This window comes from Moschus berezovskii, chromosome 23 (genome assembly GCF_049115385.1).
Source record: "Moschus berezovskii isolate FMDL1 chromosome 23, NW_MosBer_1.0, whole genome shotgun sequence".
NCBI classification, from domain to species: domain Eukaryota; kingdom Metazoa; phylum Chordata; class Mammalia; order Artiodactyla; family Moschidae; genus Moschus; species Moschus berezovskii.
In genome coordinates, this window is record NC_142482.1 from 32,155,678 (window position 1) to 32,171,686 (window position 16,009).

General features: G+C 44.6%; 1 protein-coding gene across 6 annotated transcripts in view; it reads right to left on the minus strand.

Annotated features, from left to right (window-relative positions):
- Positions 1–16,009, minus strand: part of ADGRF5 (adhesion G protein-coupled receptor F5) — a 106,987-nt gene that overhangs the window by 1,804 nt on the left and 89,174 nt on the right. For all 6 annotated transcript variants that reach the window (XM_055405885.2, XM_055405886.2, XM_055405884.2 and 3 more), the window contains 8 exons: positions 14,294–14,506; positions 12,958–13,110; positions 10,853–11,061; positions 9,839–10,018; positions 4,876–6,261; positions 3,427–3,468; positions 2,488–2,547; positions 1,563–1,647 (listed from right to left, as the gene is read on the minus strand). In XM_055405885.2, the coding sequence (XP_055261860.2) occupies positions 1,563–1,647; positions 2,488–2,547; positions 3,427–3,468; positions 4,876–6,261; positions 9,839–10,018; positions 10,853–11,061; positions 12,958–13,110; positions 14,294–14,506 (2,328 nt within the window). The remainder of the gene's footprint in view (positions 1–1,562; positions 1,648–2,487; positions 2,548–3,426; positions 3,469–4,875; positions 6,262–9,838; positions 10,019–10,852; positions 11,062–12,957; positions 13,111–14,293; positions 14,507–16,009) is intronic.

Sequence of the window (16,009 nt, forward strand, 5' to 3'; positions counted from 1 at the left end):
GTGTGGGAACAGAGCAGGGGAATAGTAGGGGCTGTGTGTCGGGCAGAGTAAGTGCCACAGTGCCCACCCTACCATCAGATGGGCGGACTGCCACGGCTAACAAGGTTTCCATCATTGCCTGGGGGAGCCCTTGGGGCTGCTGACAACATAAACCAAAGTTACAGTGATTATGGAGCCTTCAAATAGGCCACCTTGGATCAGCATGAATGACCCTGAAAGGCTCAGTGACAGAGGCCCGGACTCTTGGGCCCTAGGACCTTGGGATCTGGGCCCCAGCTCTTTACCTGACTGGTTCAGAAACAGGGAATACACTTCACTGGCCTTAGGTAGTGTGTAACTCAGATTCTGTGGGATCATTTCATAGAGTTTTCACTGTTCTCACTTTAATGCAAATGCTAAACACCATCCGGGGCTTCCCAGGTGGCACTAATGACAAAGAACCTGCCTGCCAATGTAGGAGACACAAGAGATGCTGGTTTGATCCCTGGATCAGGAAGATCCCCTGGAGGAGGAAATGGCAACCCACTCCGGTATTCTTGCCTGGAGCATCCCATAGACAGAGGAGCCTGGTGAGCTACAGTCCATGCAGTCCCAAAGAGTTGGACACAATGAAGCGACTTAGTACGCACAAACACAATCCAGGGACAATGCCCGCCAAGGGGAAATGTTCTTCTAACATACCCTGGATCTCGGATGATTTCACAACAGATCCAACCAAAAGCGAAGGTCCTCCAGTTTCATGGGTAAAACATCAAGCTGAAGCCCCAAATGCCAAGTTCTCCTGAGCTTTAATAACTAATAGGCATTCCCAAAATTCACTCTTATCCAGAGAGCCATCGTCTGGAAGGCTTTCGACACGTTTCATACATTTTTTTGTTTGTGAGATCTGTTGAGTTTGGAAGAGCTAGAAGGAATTCTAGTGCCTGTTTTCCCTGGCAGGAGGTGAGGAGTTGGGGTGACATGGGACAGGGGTTTCAGCTTGCCATAACAGCTGAGACCCACTGCCCAAAGTCATTCACATCTTTCATCTTAGGTCTAAAGGGAGAAAATGTTCATTGCACATGTCCCTAATAAAATAGCTAACTCGGGTGGTCCCTTACATGTATGCAAGGTTTTAAAAATGCCCATGTGTAAAAAAAGAACATTCCAAAAAAAGAAAAAGGAAAAAAAAAGAAATGAAACTCTCAGCACGGGATGCTATGTTAGGATCCTCTAATTATTTTCTTCATTGTACCATAACCCAGAACTATGACCTACCTATTCTTATATAACATGAATAGAAGTTTGTGTTTGACCAGGATAGCAATTAACATATAGTTCCCATTTTTATGGTGAATATGGTTTTGATGTAGAGTTCTCTGCAGGTTGAAGGCAGTTGACCTCTATACCAACTTCCTGGTAGTTTGGGAAAATATAAGCAAGTATTTAACCTCTGTCCCAAATAAGGCCATTGTGGATCAATGTTATGAAGTGGACAGTTGGACACGAGGGATGAGATTTCCCCCCAGGGCAAATACGTTTGTTTAGGTCAATCCAGAAAACATCTAGAGGACACTACGTACCTGTTTTACCAAACAAATTGTTAAATCTTCTTGATATTGGAGAACTCATAGAAAATACAGGTGTAGATGAACCTATGGATGTTGACTAGAGAAGAAAAAAAGAATTACAAAGTAAACATGTTAGTCCAAGGTCCTGGTTGAATCTGTAAGATGATTTGTTTGCTGCCCTCTCGTGGTCACTGCCTGCATCTTTCATCTCACCTAAGAAGAGGGCCTAGATGAACCTGAATTTCTATTTCAGCCAAATTAAGCAGGAAAGCCTACTGGTGGCTCAGACCATTAAGAATCTGCTGCAATGCAGGAGGCCTGGCTTCAATCCCTGGATCAGGAAGATCCCCTGGAGAAAGGAATGGCAATCCCCTCCAGTGTTCTTGCCTGGAGAATTCCATGGGCAGAGGGGCCTGGTTGGGCTTGAGTTCTTGGGTGCCAAAGAGACGGACACAACTGAGTGAATACCACTTTCAGCTGAAGCAGGAAAGCCACCTTTTGAAACACTGCAATCTTGTCATAGGTGTTAGGCAATTGACTTCCAAATACATATTTTACTGTTTGATAAGGTTTATTATCTTCTGACATGTGAAAACAAATAGTTATTTACCAAGAAGAACTACACAAAATTCATCATTATTCTTCAAATTGTGTTCTCAAGGCTCATAAATGGCCTTGAGTTTCCCCAAAAGATTGCTTCTCATTCATATTTGGTCTTAACTTCCAGTTGATACTATCTGTGCTATTGGCCCCTATAACCCCTATGTTAAGATGTGGGGACAGCATCTAAATGCTAGTTCATTGCCGTGGTTTTGATTAAAAGGCAGAATCAGGTACAAAGCAAACACAGTGGAATAATCTATAATTATTACACTACACTACAATTGGTAGTGGAGAGAGAGGGGTTTTTCAAAGTCTCTACAAAGAAACTATTTACCTTCGAGTGCTGTGAAGACCATTTTGACCGTGAATACTTATTCAGCAAGGCTTCCTGCACCTGCAGAGTTTAAGAGAAGCCATTGTCAAATGCTGAAAAGGGTATGGAGAGAAAGGAAGCCTTCTATACTGTTGGTGGGAATGTAAATTGGTAATAGCCACTCTGGGGACCAGTGTGGAGGGGTCCCTTAAAAAACTAAGAACAGAGCTACCATGTGACCCTGCAATCCCACTCCTGGGCATATACCCAGAGAGCAATATGGTTCAAAAGGATACATGCACACCAACGTTCATTGTAGCACTGTTCACAGTAGCTGAGACATGGATGCAATCTAAATGTCCGTTGACAGAGGAATGGATAAAGATGTGGTACGTATATACAATGGAATATTACTCAGCCATGAAAAATAACGAAATAATGCCATTTGAAGCAACATGAATGGACCTAGAGATTGTCACACTGAGTAAAGTAAGTCAGAGAAGGAGAAATATTGTGTGACATCTCTTATATGTGGAATCTAAAAAGAAATGATAAAATGAACTTAATTCACAAAGCAGAAAGAGACTCACACATTTAAAGAATGAACTTATGGTTGTCAGGAGCGGAGAGTGGGGGGAAGGGATAGTTAGGAAGTTTGGGATCAACATGTATACACTGCTGTGCTTAAAATGAATAACCAACAAGGTCCTACTCTATAGCACAGGGAACTCTGCCCAGTGTTATGTGGCAGCCTGGATGGGAGGAGAGTTTGGGGGAGAATAGATACATGCATATGTATGGCTGAGTCCCTTCACTGTTCACCTGAAACCATCACAACATTGTTAATCAGTTCTATTCCAATATAAAGTGAAAAGTTTAAAAAAATAAAGAGGCCACTGTCAACCTAACACATCATGGTTCTTTAGACTTTTCTAGGAGCATGGCTGTCATGGTTCTTACCTTCTGATCCCAGAGGCATCCAAAGAGTAAAATGAATAATCCCTGAAAAAGAATTAGAAAGAAGCGCATTTTAATCATATTATTTACTGATCATATTCTTGTCTAGCAAAATAAGAAGTATTGTTCACATAGCATAGGATTTGTAAGCTAGTTCTTTCTACAGCTGCATTTATGGGCAAGGAGATGACAATGATATAGCAGGTCCATACCAAGGGACCTTCAATGTTATAATGTTATAAGGATATTTTCAATTTCCCTATTTCCACCCAACTGTAAGCTGGAGGTCCTGCTGGTTATGTTATTAAACATGCCTCTTATGTCCACATCAGCCCTCACAGTTGTAATATGGACATGGGGCATGAGGTAAAAAATCAGTCCCTCCTAGTCAAGACATCATTAGACATGCGCCTTAGAGTTTGGAGTAGCAGGGTTTGCATGGTCTTGGCATGAGCATCTAGGATGATGTCTCAGCGTCATCTCCAGATGCCCTGCCTACTCACCAGCACATGGGAGCCTAGGGTTACCATTCATCTATTGGTTGAATCAAAATCAAGCATCCCCTCCTTGTGCTCCAAAGGCTTGTTGTCTGTACCTCTGCTAAAGCCCTCCTAACAATGTGACTTGTATTATAATTAGTTTTGCACTGCTGGAGAGCAAAGGGAATGTCTTTTTCATTTTCGGATAATGAAAGTGAAGTTGCTCAGTTGTGTCCAACTCTTTGTTACTGTAGCCTGCCAGGCTCCTCTGCCCATGGGATTGTCCCAGCAAAAATACTGGAGTGGGTTGCCATTTCCCTCTTCGGGGGATCTTCCCAACCCAGGGATCAAACCCAGGTCTGACGCACTGCAGGCAGACTACCATCGAAGCCATCGAGGAAGCCCATTCATATAATGAATGGAGCAGAATTCTTTCACCCTCAGCAAATGTCACCTGAGGACCTACTGTGAGGTACCAAGCACTCACTTCATTTGTCGAGGTTACCCAGCTCCTAGTCTGTTCCAAGGTCTTTGCTGGAACTAGGGATATACTGATAAGTAAGACAGGTGCTTCCACCTCACCAAGGCAGAGCTCATTTAATGCTTGTGGAAATTAGCTGGAGAGGCTGTTTGGTTTAATGGTGGTATTTACGTTTAGGATGTAATAGACGGCATCAAGATAACATTGGGTAAATACCAGAATCCAGTGTCGGGGAGGGAGTTTCCTCCTGTGTGCATCATCAAGGCATTTAGCAGGGAGGCACATATGCCACTAAATTATAATGCAGGTGGTAAGAGGTACGAGGTTCCATGGGAGCAGAGGAATGTGCCTTTTCTCTTTCACCAAGTTCTTGCCATCACTGTTCTTTAGGGCCAGGGCCTCCTCTGAACTCAAACCCTTCCCCATTCCTACCCTTATTTGTGTTTCTATCATTACAGAGCCTCGCTGAGAGCGCTGCCCTGCGGAACATACCTGGAAAGCGTTGAGGAGGGTAAATACAATGTGGAACACAGGATTGCTCCCCTGGAACACGGTGGCCAGACCGAAACCCCAGGTGAGCCCCAGGAGCGGCGTGAGGACCCCAATGCTCTTGGTGATCTGGAACAGGCTGCTCTTCTCCTGCTTGCTCGGCTTGTCCCCGATGGAAGGCCGCAGGATCTTGGTGATGACCACGATCGTGATGGTCATGTTCACCACCACGATGATCAGGGCCGGGATGACAAAGGCCAGCAGGGCCTTGGTGTCCTCCCAGTTGAGCCAGCAGGCATTCTTCCTTGTGTAGACCTCCCGGGGCTGGGTGGCCCCCACCGTGATGACTGAGATGACCAGAGGGCAGCCGTACCCCAGAGAAAAGGCGATCGTCTTCTGAATGGACTTGCTCGCGTCGTGCAGGATGAAAACCAGGCGGTAGAAGAGCATGAGGCCCAGGGTCAGCATCCAGAAGAAGACGCTGAGGTAGAAGAAGTGAACAAAGAAGGTGGCAGCCACACAGGCCGTCTCGTTGAGTGGGAAGCGGTGGTCGTGGATGGCGGCGGCCACGATGAACCAGACGTCGGCGACCAGGAGGGAAGCGGTGATGTTGACGATGCAGGTGTGGCGCATGGAGGAGGTCCGGTTCTTGGTCACCGATTTCCACACCACGGCCTCCACGACCAGGCAGGCTGCTAAGCTCAAGATGGAAAAGCACAGCCCGATGTAGGAAATGATATCCAGCAGGATTTTCAGGAGGGAATCGGGGTCTGGGGAGTCGGGCGACATGAGGATGGAGAAGGAGGTGAGATGCTCGCAGCTGCAGGACACGCTGGCCTTGGTGACTTCTTTCACATAGCACCCACTGCTGTCCCACCCCCCGGTGTGGTTGGCGAGGTCGAAGTTCCAGAAGACACACTGCGGCATCCCGCCCGGAGGGTGGTTGTTTTTGAAAGTCATCAGAATCCTGAATGGCGCGGTTATGCTGCGGCTGACGGTGGTGGTCATCACCAAGCTGTTGGCAAAGTTCTCTCCTGGAACATCCTGGTCGAGGATGGTTTTGAGAGTTGGGAAAGCCACGGTGACGACAAATGAATCTGGCTGCAGGTGTTCCAGCTGGCATCCATTGATGGTCACGTTGCCCCAGAGGTCAGAGTCTAAGAAAACAAAGCTCTGCCTGTAGGATTGGGGGTGGCCAGGTTTTATGACCATGCTCTTCATCTGCACATTAGGTTGGGAGATGGTGCTGTCTTCTGCCCGTAAAACTCGGGAAAATCTTTCCACTGAATCCAATAGCTGTGAGCTATAATTGGTTTTTTGCTGCTGTGACATCTTCCAGGTATTCAAGGCAGACTTGCCAAGGATGATATTGACCGTGGAGAGGACGTGCTGTAATTGACAAGGCATGTGATCAAACCAACTGAATGTTTTCAATCATAAAAGAGAGAGAGGGAAAAAAGAACATCTCCTTGGAAACTGGTTAAGTGGGTACATGCAGGCGTGCATGCTCATTTGCCAAATCATGTCAGACTCTTTTGCAGCCCCATGGACTGCAGGCCACCAGGCTCCTCTGTCCATGGAATTTCCCAGACAAGATTTTCCCATGGGAGTGGATTACCATTTCCTTCTCCAGAGGATCTTTCTGATCTAGGAATGGAAACTGAGTCTCCAGTGTCTCCTGCATTGGCAGGTGGATTCTATACCACTGAGTCACCTGGGAAGCTCTAAGTAGGTACAGGGAAGAAGAAAAGAGAAGGGGAAAGTGCAGCATCACAGGCTGTAGGGGACAACGATCCCCCTTCTGATGGGGAGAATTAGCAGAGGATGGACCCCCCACCCCTACCCAACTTCAAGACTTTGTGAAATGTTTAGCAGTCGTGATGGTGAGAACCACCCCTACAACTCACTAAGGTTGACTCAGCAGGCTGGCAGAGATATTTATTAATTGTTTTATGTTTTATTTTAAATCTCAAGCCAGTAAAGGCTTTTGGGTAGGTGGTATTTCACCAGGAAGGGTGAGGGAGTCTCAGAAGACCCTCTCAAATGCTGAGCATCAAATAAGACACGTGAGTGTTGTTAAAGGCACCTTTCTTTTTTGCTCAACATTTTGATTCTCTCTCCCATAAACTTGGAATTGTTGTTTGTGGCTTATCTCCGTGGAGAGAAGTGGCTTCTCTCTGCCCTTCTTCGCCTTGTTCTGTTCACTGAAATGATGAGCCCTGGAGTTAGCTGAACGATGGCCTCCAAAACGACTTGTCCTAATTCCCAAATTCTGTGAATGTGACCTGATTTGGAGAAAGGGTCTTTGTAGATGTTATTAAGGATCTTGAGAGAAAAATCATCCTGGATTACCTAGGTAGGCCCTAAATCCAGTGACAAGTATCCTTAAAAGAGACAGAAGCTGCTGCTGCTGCTAAGTCACTTCAGTCGTGTCTGACTCTGTGTGACCCCATAGACGGAAGCCCACCAGGCTCCCCCGTCCCTGGGATTCTCCAGGCACGAACACTGGAGTGTGTTGCCATTTCCTTCTCCAATGTGTGAAAGTGAAAAGTGAAAGTGAAGTAGCTCAGTCGTGTCCGACCCTTAGCGACCCCACGGACTGCAGCCTACCAGGCTCCTCCATCCATGAGATTTTCTAGGCAAGAGTACTGGAGTGGCTTGCCATTGCCTTCTCCAAAAAGATATAGAAGAGGAGGAGATAAATGGAGAAAATGAGTCATGTGAAGACAAAGTCGAGGTTGGAATGAGGCAGCCACAAGTCAAAGAATGCCTGGAGCTACTAGAAGCTGGAAAGTGAACGTGATAGTCATTCGGTCTTGCCTGACTCTGTACAGCCCCATGGACTGTCGCCTGCCAGTTCCTCTGTCCATGGGATTCTAGAGACAAAAATACTGGAGTGTGTAGTCATTCCCTTCTCCAGGTATCTTCCTGACCCAGGGATTGAACCTGGGTCTCCTGCATTGGCAGGCTGATTTTTTACCATCTGAGCCACCGGGGAAGCCCACTAGAAGCTAGAAGAGGTGATCAAAGATTCTTCCCTAGAGCCTTCAGAGGAAACATGGTCCCTAGACACCTTGATTTCAGACTTCGAGCCTCAAGGAGTGGGAGAGAGGAAGTTTCTGTCATTGTAAGCCACCTAGTTTACGGCAATTTGTTAGAACAGTCCTCGGAGATCTGTATAAGCTCCTTGGACTCTTGTAACCCAAGCTGCTTGCCCTGGTTGGGTTTGTCCAGTGAGAACATCAGCAGATGAGTTGATGGGAGAGGAAAGAAGCTGAGATCTATTTTTCCTGCATCCTCATTTCCACTGTCAGTGTATCTTTGGTATAGTTTTGTCCTTCCAATACTATAGCTCCTGCTCAGTGATTACTCCTCCAAGGTTATGGGTGCACTATTTCCTCTCCTTTTCCTTTTAATCCTCAAGGTAGTAAAAGTTTCTAAATGTTTCTGGCCTCTGGTTGCCTCACACTTTTTAAAAAATTCCTAGTTTTACCTCTGTAACTATCCCTTCGCTAAAGTATCTTCATTTGAACTCCGGTGGGTGAATTATTTCCTCTTAGAACACTGATTGCCGGAAAAAACGGAACCTTCTTACATTGTTGGTGGGAATGTAGATTGATATATCCAGAATGGAAAATAGTATGGAGGTTCCTTCAAACACTAAAAATAGAACCATCATATGATCCAGCAATTCCACTCCTGGGCATATACCCAGACAAAATCAACATTCAAAAAGATAAATACACCTCAATGTTAATTGCAACAAAATAGCCAAGACATGGAAGCAGCCTAAATGTCCATCAACAGAGGAACGGATAAAGATGTAGTACATATATACAGTGGAATATTACTCAGCCATAAAAAGGAATGTAATTGTGTCATTTGAAGAGATGTGGATGGACCCAGAGACTGTCACACAAAGTGAAGGAAGTCAGAAAGAGAAAAACAAATGTTGTACATTAATGCATATATGTGGAATACAGAAAAATGATACAGATAATCTTATTTTCAAAGCAGAAATAGAGTCACAGATGTCGAGAATAAACATATGGATACCAAGGGATAAAAGGGGAATGGGATGAACCGGGAGATTGAGACTGACATACATACACTATTACACGTAACATAGACGGCTGATTAGAACCTACCGTACAGCCCAGGGGACTCTACCCAGTGCTCTGTGGCAACAGAAGAGGGAAAAGTCAAAGTGCAAGTCGCTCAGTCGTGTCTGACTCTTTGCGACCCCAGGGACTATACAGCCTATGGAATTCTCCAGGCCAGAATACTGGAGTAGGCAGCCTTTCTTTTCTCCAGGGGATCTTCCCAACCCAGGGATCGAACCCATGTCTCCCGCATTGCAGGTGGATTCTTTACCAGCTGAGACACCAGGGAAGCACAAGAATACTGGAGTGGGTAGCCTATCCCTTCTCCAGGGCATCTTCCCAACCCAGGGATCGAACCCAGGTCTCCCACATCGCAGGTGGATTCTTTCCCAGCTGAGCCACAAGGGAAGCCCCAACTGAAGTGGGAAGGAAATCCAAAAAAGAGGGGATATATGTATGTGTATAGCTGATTTACTCTGCTGTACAGCAAAAATTAACACAACATTGTAAAGCCACTGTACTCCAATTAAAAAAAAAGAAAGAACATTGATTGCTTCAAAGGTCATGTTTAGTGAGAGACTGTTGAGAATCCCACCTTGTACATATTCTGAAAACCTTTCATTCCTAGTTTTCTTGGAAAGCAGGTAAGAATTCATTCTCTTTTAATGAAGAAACTAATGAGATTCTTTAAAAAATCATCTTAAGATCCCAAGATATACACGCACATGCTAAAAGCCAGAGCTGGCAAGGCACTGCTTAGGAAAAGAGAGAATCTGCAGTGGAGAGAAGTTATGTTTCTTGACCCCAAGTGCTGAGGGATGAAGATATGAGAAGCCAGACTCCTGTAAGACGAACAAACTCACCGTCATCATTTCTGAATTCACTTGGGTTGGAACTGTTGAGAACAGGTCCAGGATGTTAATAATAGCTCCCAGGGTCCCAGAAAACGAGCCGACTTCAAGTTTCACTTTCTTTGTGCTAATGGAAAGATTCCCTAGGTAGGATGGGAGCTTCTCATCCTGGGTGGGGCTCTTAACCAAAGCCTAAGAACAAAAAAGCCAACACAATCAGACAAGACCAAAAAAAGAAAAAATGCAACTCATTTATTGTAACTCATGGAATTTGAGGACTCTGGAATTCTCAGCAACATAAGCTTGAGAGGTGAAAGTATTTATTTTGATGAAATAAAACATATGTCCTCGGCACATGGCACTCACTTCTACTCTAGGTAAGAGAGGTCAGCTAGCCCCTTCTAGGACTATAGATGACTAGCAAGGATAAAGGAAATCTCAGATCTGTAAAAGCATAAAGCTCAGTATTTTTTTCCTATTGATGAACCTTACTGTTTTAAAAATTAATTTTTTTCGAATGTGCTGGGTCTTCGTTGTAGCATGTGGACTTAGTTGCCTTGTGGCATGTGGGATCTTAGTTCCCCCGACCAGGGATCGAACCCGTGTCCCCTGCACTGGAAGGAGAATTCTGAACCACTGAACCACCAGGAAAGTCTATGAATCTTACTTTTTATTTTGGTTTCTTTCTGAAAAGATTAGAACTATTAGCTTAATACAAAAATTCTTCAAAGGAGCGCAGTTAGAGGGGAGGACTTCACCAACATGACTTTTATCACTGAGCTAACAGAAACCAAGGTGAAGGTACACAGTTGGTCTTAGGGCAGAATCCGCATTGTGTTCCCTCTCTATTGGTATTCAAGCAAAATATCAAGTATTTCTAGGGTTGCATCTTCTTTGGAAATAAATAAGTGTAGCTTTGAGAGCGATACAAAGCAGCTCAAAGTCCATTTTCCTAAGTGCTGAGAAATAGGCTCAGCGAAACACAGCTCCCCACCAAGAGCTCAGAGTCAAGGGTTTAAGGATCACCTTGGCTAGCTGGAGCAGAGCATTTATTGGGGCAGAGATGCAGTCATTTCTCTTGATCTGCCACTGGGAGCCCACGCATCTGTAAGTTATGACCCCTCCAACAGGACTCTCACGGCTTCTGGTAATGTTTGAGAACCGGCAAAGCTTCTGGATGACTTTCCCAGGCTCCCCAACACCTAGGATAGGATCCTGGCAAGTGATGCTCTCCCCTGAATTGGAAACATAGACATAAAAGGCACAGTTGAAAAGAGGAGAAAAGATAGTTGAAACAGGACCAGGCTTAGGTGGCGTTTTGATATTTGAACTCATCTTCACTTTCAGTGACCTTTTCCGAGTTTCCACACAGATCTGATTCTAATTTGCACTGGCTTTCCCTCTATGCTTCATTCCCACCTCCGATCTCTAGGAATTTTCTCTCTGCTACCTGTAAAATCTAAGCCATGAAAATAACAAAAGCCTAACGTGCACTCATCCAGAGAAAAGATATGCAGGTGACTATGAGTGAGAGGGATGCATGGGATTCTCAACTCTGATGCCTAAGAATCACCAGGGGAGCCTCGGAAATACCAATGTCCAGGCTCCCTCCAGTCCAAGTAGATCAGAACTGAAATTCAGGCTCCAACAGTTTTTAAAGCATCCTTGTGATTTCCTGGGTGCAGCCAAGGATAAGAGGCACCATCTTAATCTAAAGCTATAATTAGCAGTAGGAATTCTAGGCACCCATGACCTGAATATTCTAGACAATATTTATAAGCATTTATTCCTTCTGGTTTCCCTTAAGGATGCCTTCCCTTTTCCTCTACCTAAGACCAGACTTCATTGGAAAATGGCAATTTGTTGCAGAACCTCCATCTCGAGGGGATTTGGACTCTCTGATGAGCAGAACCACCTCCCCCATCACCTATTAGCATTTATTGAGTTCTCAGCCACTGTAGAAAAATCTTAAAATACCTAAGTAATTTTCTATTGGGAAAGGCTGAGGAATCAGACTTTGCAAGAAGAACAAAGAGGAGAACAAAGGTAAGTGAATAAAACATGATGGCACCTCGGCTAAGATGGGAGGACAGAGGAGCAGTGACCTTGGCTGCCCTCTGGAAAAGGTGTGCTTGCTGGGGTCAAGGGATGGTGACTCAGAGATACAGGGAGCTCTTAATTGCTTCCTACTTTGGTGTCTGGGCCTCAGATACCAACACCTATGAGAAGGACCAAAAATCCCTCAATAAACTCAAAACAGGCTTGGTAACAGAGCCATAGATCCTTCAGACATCATGGGGTCTTTTATAGAGACGATTTCTTGGGCAAAGTGATTGCTTATGATGCAGGCCCAGGAGTATCTTTTTACCTTGAAAAATAGTATAAGAGGTGGTATTGGCTCAGCTATGATAAAGGATGGGAAAGACAGTTTCTGATGTTTTATTATTTTTAAGATATTTTGATGTGGAACATTTTTTAAAGTCTTTATTAAATTTGTTTTGGTATTGATTCTGTCTTATATTTTGGTTTTTTGACCCCGAGGCATGTGGGATCCTAGCTTCCCAACCAGGGATGGAACCCACACCCCCTGCCCTGGAAGGTGAAGTCTTAACCATTGGACTGCCAGGGAAGTCCCTCTGATTCTTTTCATGTAGCTCTGGGAAACAGCGCTGGTGGGGGCATATAGTAGACCAGATATTTGAACTTTGCTGAAAGTTCAAAGTGGTCTCAGCCCCACACAAACACCACTCACTCTTAACTGGTGAGGGCAGGGCTTCAACTCTCAGAATCAATGGGTATATGGCTTTACCTGCCGAGCTTTCTTAATCAATTTCTTCCCACCTAATCACTACCAGAGTTAATCAGATAGCCTCTTCAAGGCACACACAACCATCTCTAGAGCAGAACTTACCACATTATACGTGATAACACTTTAAAATCACATGTATCTCTCTCCTAGATGTGAGGCCAAGAAATAGCTTCTTTCTTTTCAAATCCCCCATGCTTAGTTCAAGGTTTGCCACATGAAAGTGATTAACACGCATTTATTGATGGATAAATGAGGGAGTGAATCAGTAAATGAATCTCTGTTCGTGACTATAACATTTTAAAATAATTAAAAGTGCTCTCACCAGGAACCAGGTTAAGCTTCATAGACGGGCTCTGGACTGAATTATTAGCGGCATTGGTAAAGTGACAGAACACATCCACATTTTCTGGACAGGAAACTGAGTCTGCCATGAAATGGTGTTTGTAGCACACTTGCTTTTCATTAACTTCTTTTACTAAAATAAAATCAAAGAATGAAGTCACAACATAAGTATTCAAAGCACAGATTTTGTTAAAATCATCCGACTTGGATAAACTTGTTCAAACTCTTTTCAAGACTATGTGCCATATTCATCTTAATCCTGAGGGATCTGGGTGGAAGGTACATTCTACCAGATAGAACTTGAATTTTTTTTTTTTGGTCAGGTACCATTGAGTGCTACCAGTGGACCCTCTTAAGTTAATTATTCCTCAGCTTGGAGTTCCTGGACTACATAGGTAGTATAAATTCAAGCCTCAAACCTGGGCAGGACAGTCATAATTCCTAGGTGAAATTTTTGCCTTTTATCAACAATGAGGCCAAGCTCTTAACTCTGGCAGATGAATTTTGTTTTTTTTCCTAGATTCTTCTTCTTTTACTAAGCACGTCATCATCTGAGGGCCTTGATGTTGTGCTGGTGGGTGGGGTGCCTTAGTTACTGCCTTGTGATCAAGGCCTTCTCTCTCATACACTTCAGAGCTTTCAAATTCAAATTCAAGATTCTGGGTTTCTGATTTTGGCAAATGCCTTCAGGGATGGCATCATTAGCAAAAACATTTCCTCTAATTCTTCTTGATTGTTTCAACTGTGAATTTACAGGATTCCTGTGGTACTTTGATTGCATGCTAACTCCTGCATAGAGGGAGGGATGATCAGAATATCTAGTCTATTATATGGAACATGTAGAAGGCTCATGACAGTAACCCAATATGGTCTTCAACAGCCATCACTAAAAACAATGGGCTCCACTCTCACAGACTCTCAGGATTTTGTCACAAACCACTTGCTCAGATGGTAAAGAATCTGCCTACAATGCAGGAGACCCAGGTTCGATTCCTTGGTTGGGAAGATCTCCTGGAGAAGGGAATGGGTACCACTCCAGTATTCTTGTCTGGAGAATTATATGGACAGAGGAGCCTCGTGGGCTACAGTCCATGGGGTCTCAAAGAGTCAGACATGCCTGAGCAGTTAATACTTTCACTTTTCAATGAGTCACTGGCCACATAGCAAAATAGAAGGCAGTAAAGCCTCATGGACTCCTTTGAGATATTCTGTCTGATGGAATCCTTATGTCTCTTTACCCCTACTTTAAGAGTAAATGTGTAGACTCCACATATGTGGAATCTTATGTCCTAACAATTCAGCAGTGGGCATCTTACCAGCAGGAAAGGACGAGGAACCCACTTGAAAAATGACCTTGTAGTCTGCATCTTCCTCAATGCAGCATCTGATGTGATGGGAGCTTCGGCATGGAATTGCAGCTTCCACAGGATCAACCATGATGTTGGACTCTAGAGGCAGCGGGTACACGGTGACATCTTTGGCCATGACCCTGTACAAATTCTTGTATCGAAATACGCAGTGATAGGTTCCTGAGTGGAAGGAAGCCAAGAAGAGATGGAAAAGAAGTCAGCGCTCCAGAAAGGCATTAGCTGAACCTCAGAAACATCATGCTGAGTGACAGAAGCCAGACGCAAAAGGCCACATATTGTATGATCCCAGTTCTATGAAACGTCTACAGTAGACAAATATACAGGAACAGAAAATAGAGTAGTGGTTGCCTAGGGCTAGGGTTCTGGGAGAAAATGAGGTGACTTGTAAAGCATATGGAATTTCTCTTGGTGGGGGTGAGGGGTGATGAAAATTTCTCAAATCGACTATGGTAAAGTTTGCACAACTCCAGTATACTAAAAACCACTGAATTGTATCCTTTGAATGAATCAATTCTACAGTGCGTGAATTTTATCTAATAAAGCCGTGGCAAAATCAAAAAGAAAAACAGGAAGGCAGTGGCTGAGAAAGTTAAGAAGAAGATTGGTTTTCCTTGTCAAGCTGGGACAAGCACACAGCGACCCCTCCTGGGCCCTAGATGAGAAACCGCTCCATCGAGTCCCCTCCTGGGCTCTCTGTGCATTTGAACCCATCCTCCTCGAAATATTCACTTACTTTTGAATACAATGTAGTGGCTTATCCAGAGTCAAACAGCCTATTGGAGTGGGATCGAGTTTCAAATCAGGTTCCCAAGACCTCCTCCAAGGCTCTTTCTTTAACCAGGAGGGAAAAAAATGAGAATTTTGGTGTGTGCTGGGCTGGGGAGTTCTTTGAAGAAAGTTGTCAGATGGAGCTGGAGCCCTGGGGTCTTGTGACATCCATCTCTAAGGGAGTAGATGTCTCCAGTTCTGGCACATCATGCACCACTAAGGACTGCAGAGGGAAGGGGGAAGGAGGGAGAGTGGATTGTGAACTCTTGGGAGAGCTTGACCTGTGGACTCTGGGATTAGATGTCTGATGCTTATCTAGAAAAGTCTGAAGATGAGAATGGGCCGACTCAACTTTGCAGAAGTGAAAAGAGAAGGCTGCAGCAGGAATTGCCTGAACTCCCAGTGCCTGGTGAAGCAGAGTGGACTGTGGACAGGGCTTGGGTTGACCTTCATGAAAGCCACCTTTCCCACTGGACTTCACACCAGAGCCCATCAGGGGATAAGCTGCCGCTGTGTCAGCTGCTGTGGGGACAGCCAGAAGTTCATAACAGCATCTACAGTTAAGTAGGACCTTTCAATGTTGCTGACATTCCGTCTCTTTGCCCTAACTTTGGGGGAGTCAGAGCAGGTGCTGGGCAGAAAAAAAACAAGTAGAAAAAGACCAGAGAGAAAATGCTTTCCGATTCCCATTGGGAGGGAGGGAAACTTTACATTGAATAGAAAAATGTAGTCAATTTTGATGAGAACAGATGATTTTCAGAACCTGAGTGGGAGTTTAATAGTTCAATATTGTCTGATAGTCGGACAGGGCTATTGGGCAGAGTAAGTATGAGCTCATCATAGGAGAAATGGGAATATTTCCCATTCCTGATGGTATCCACCAAGTCCAGCCAG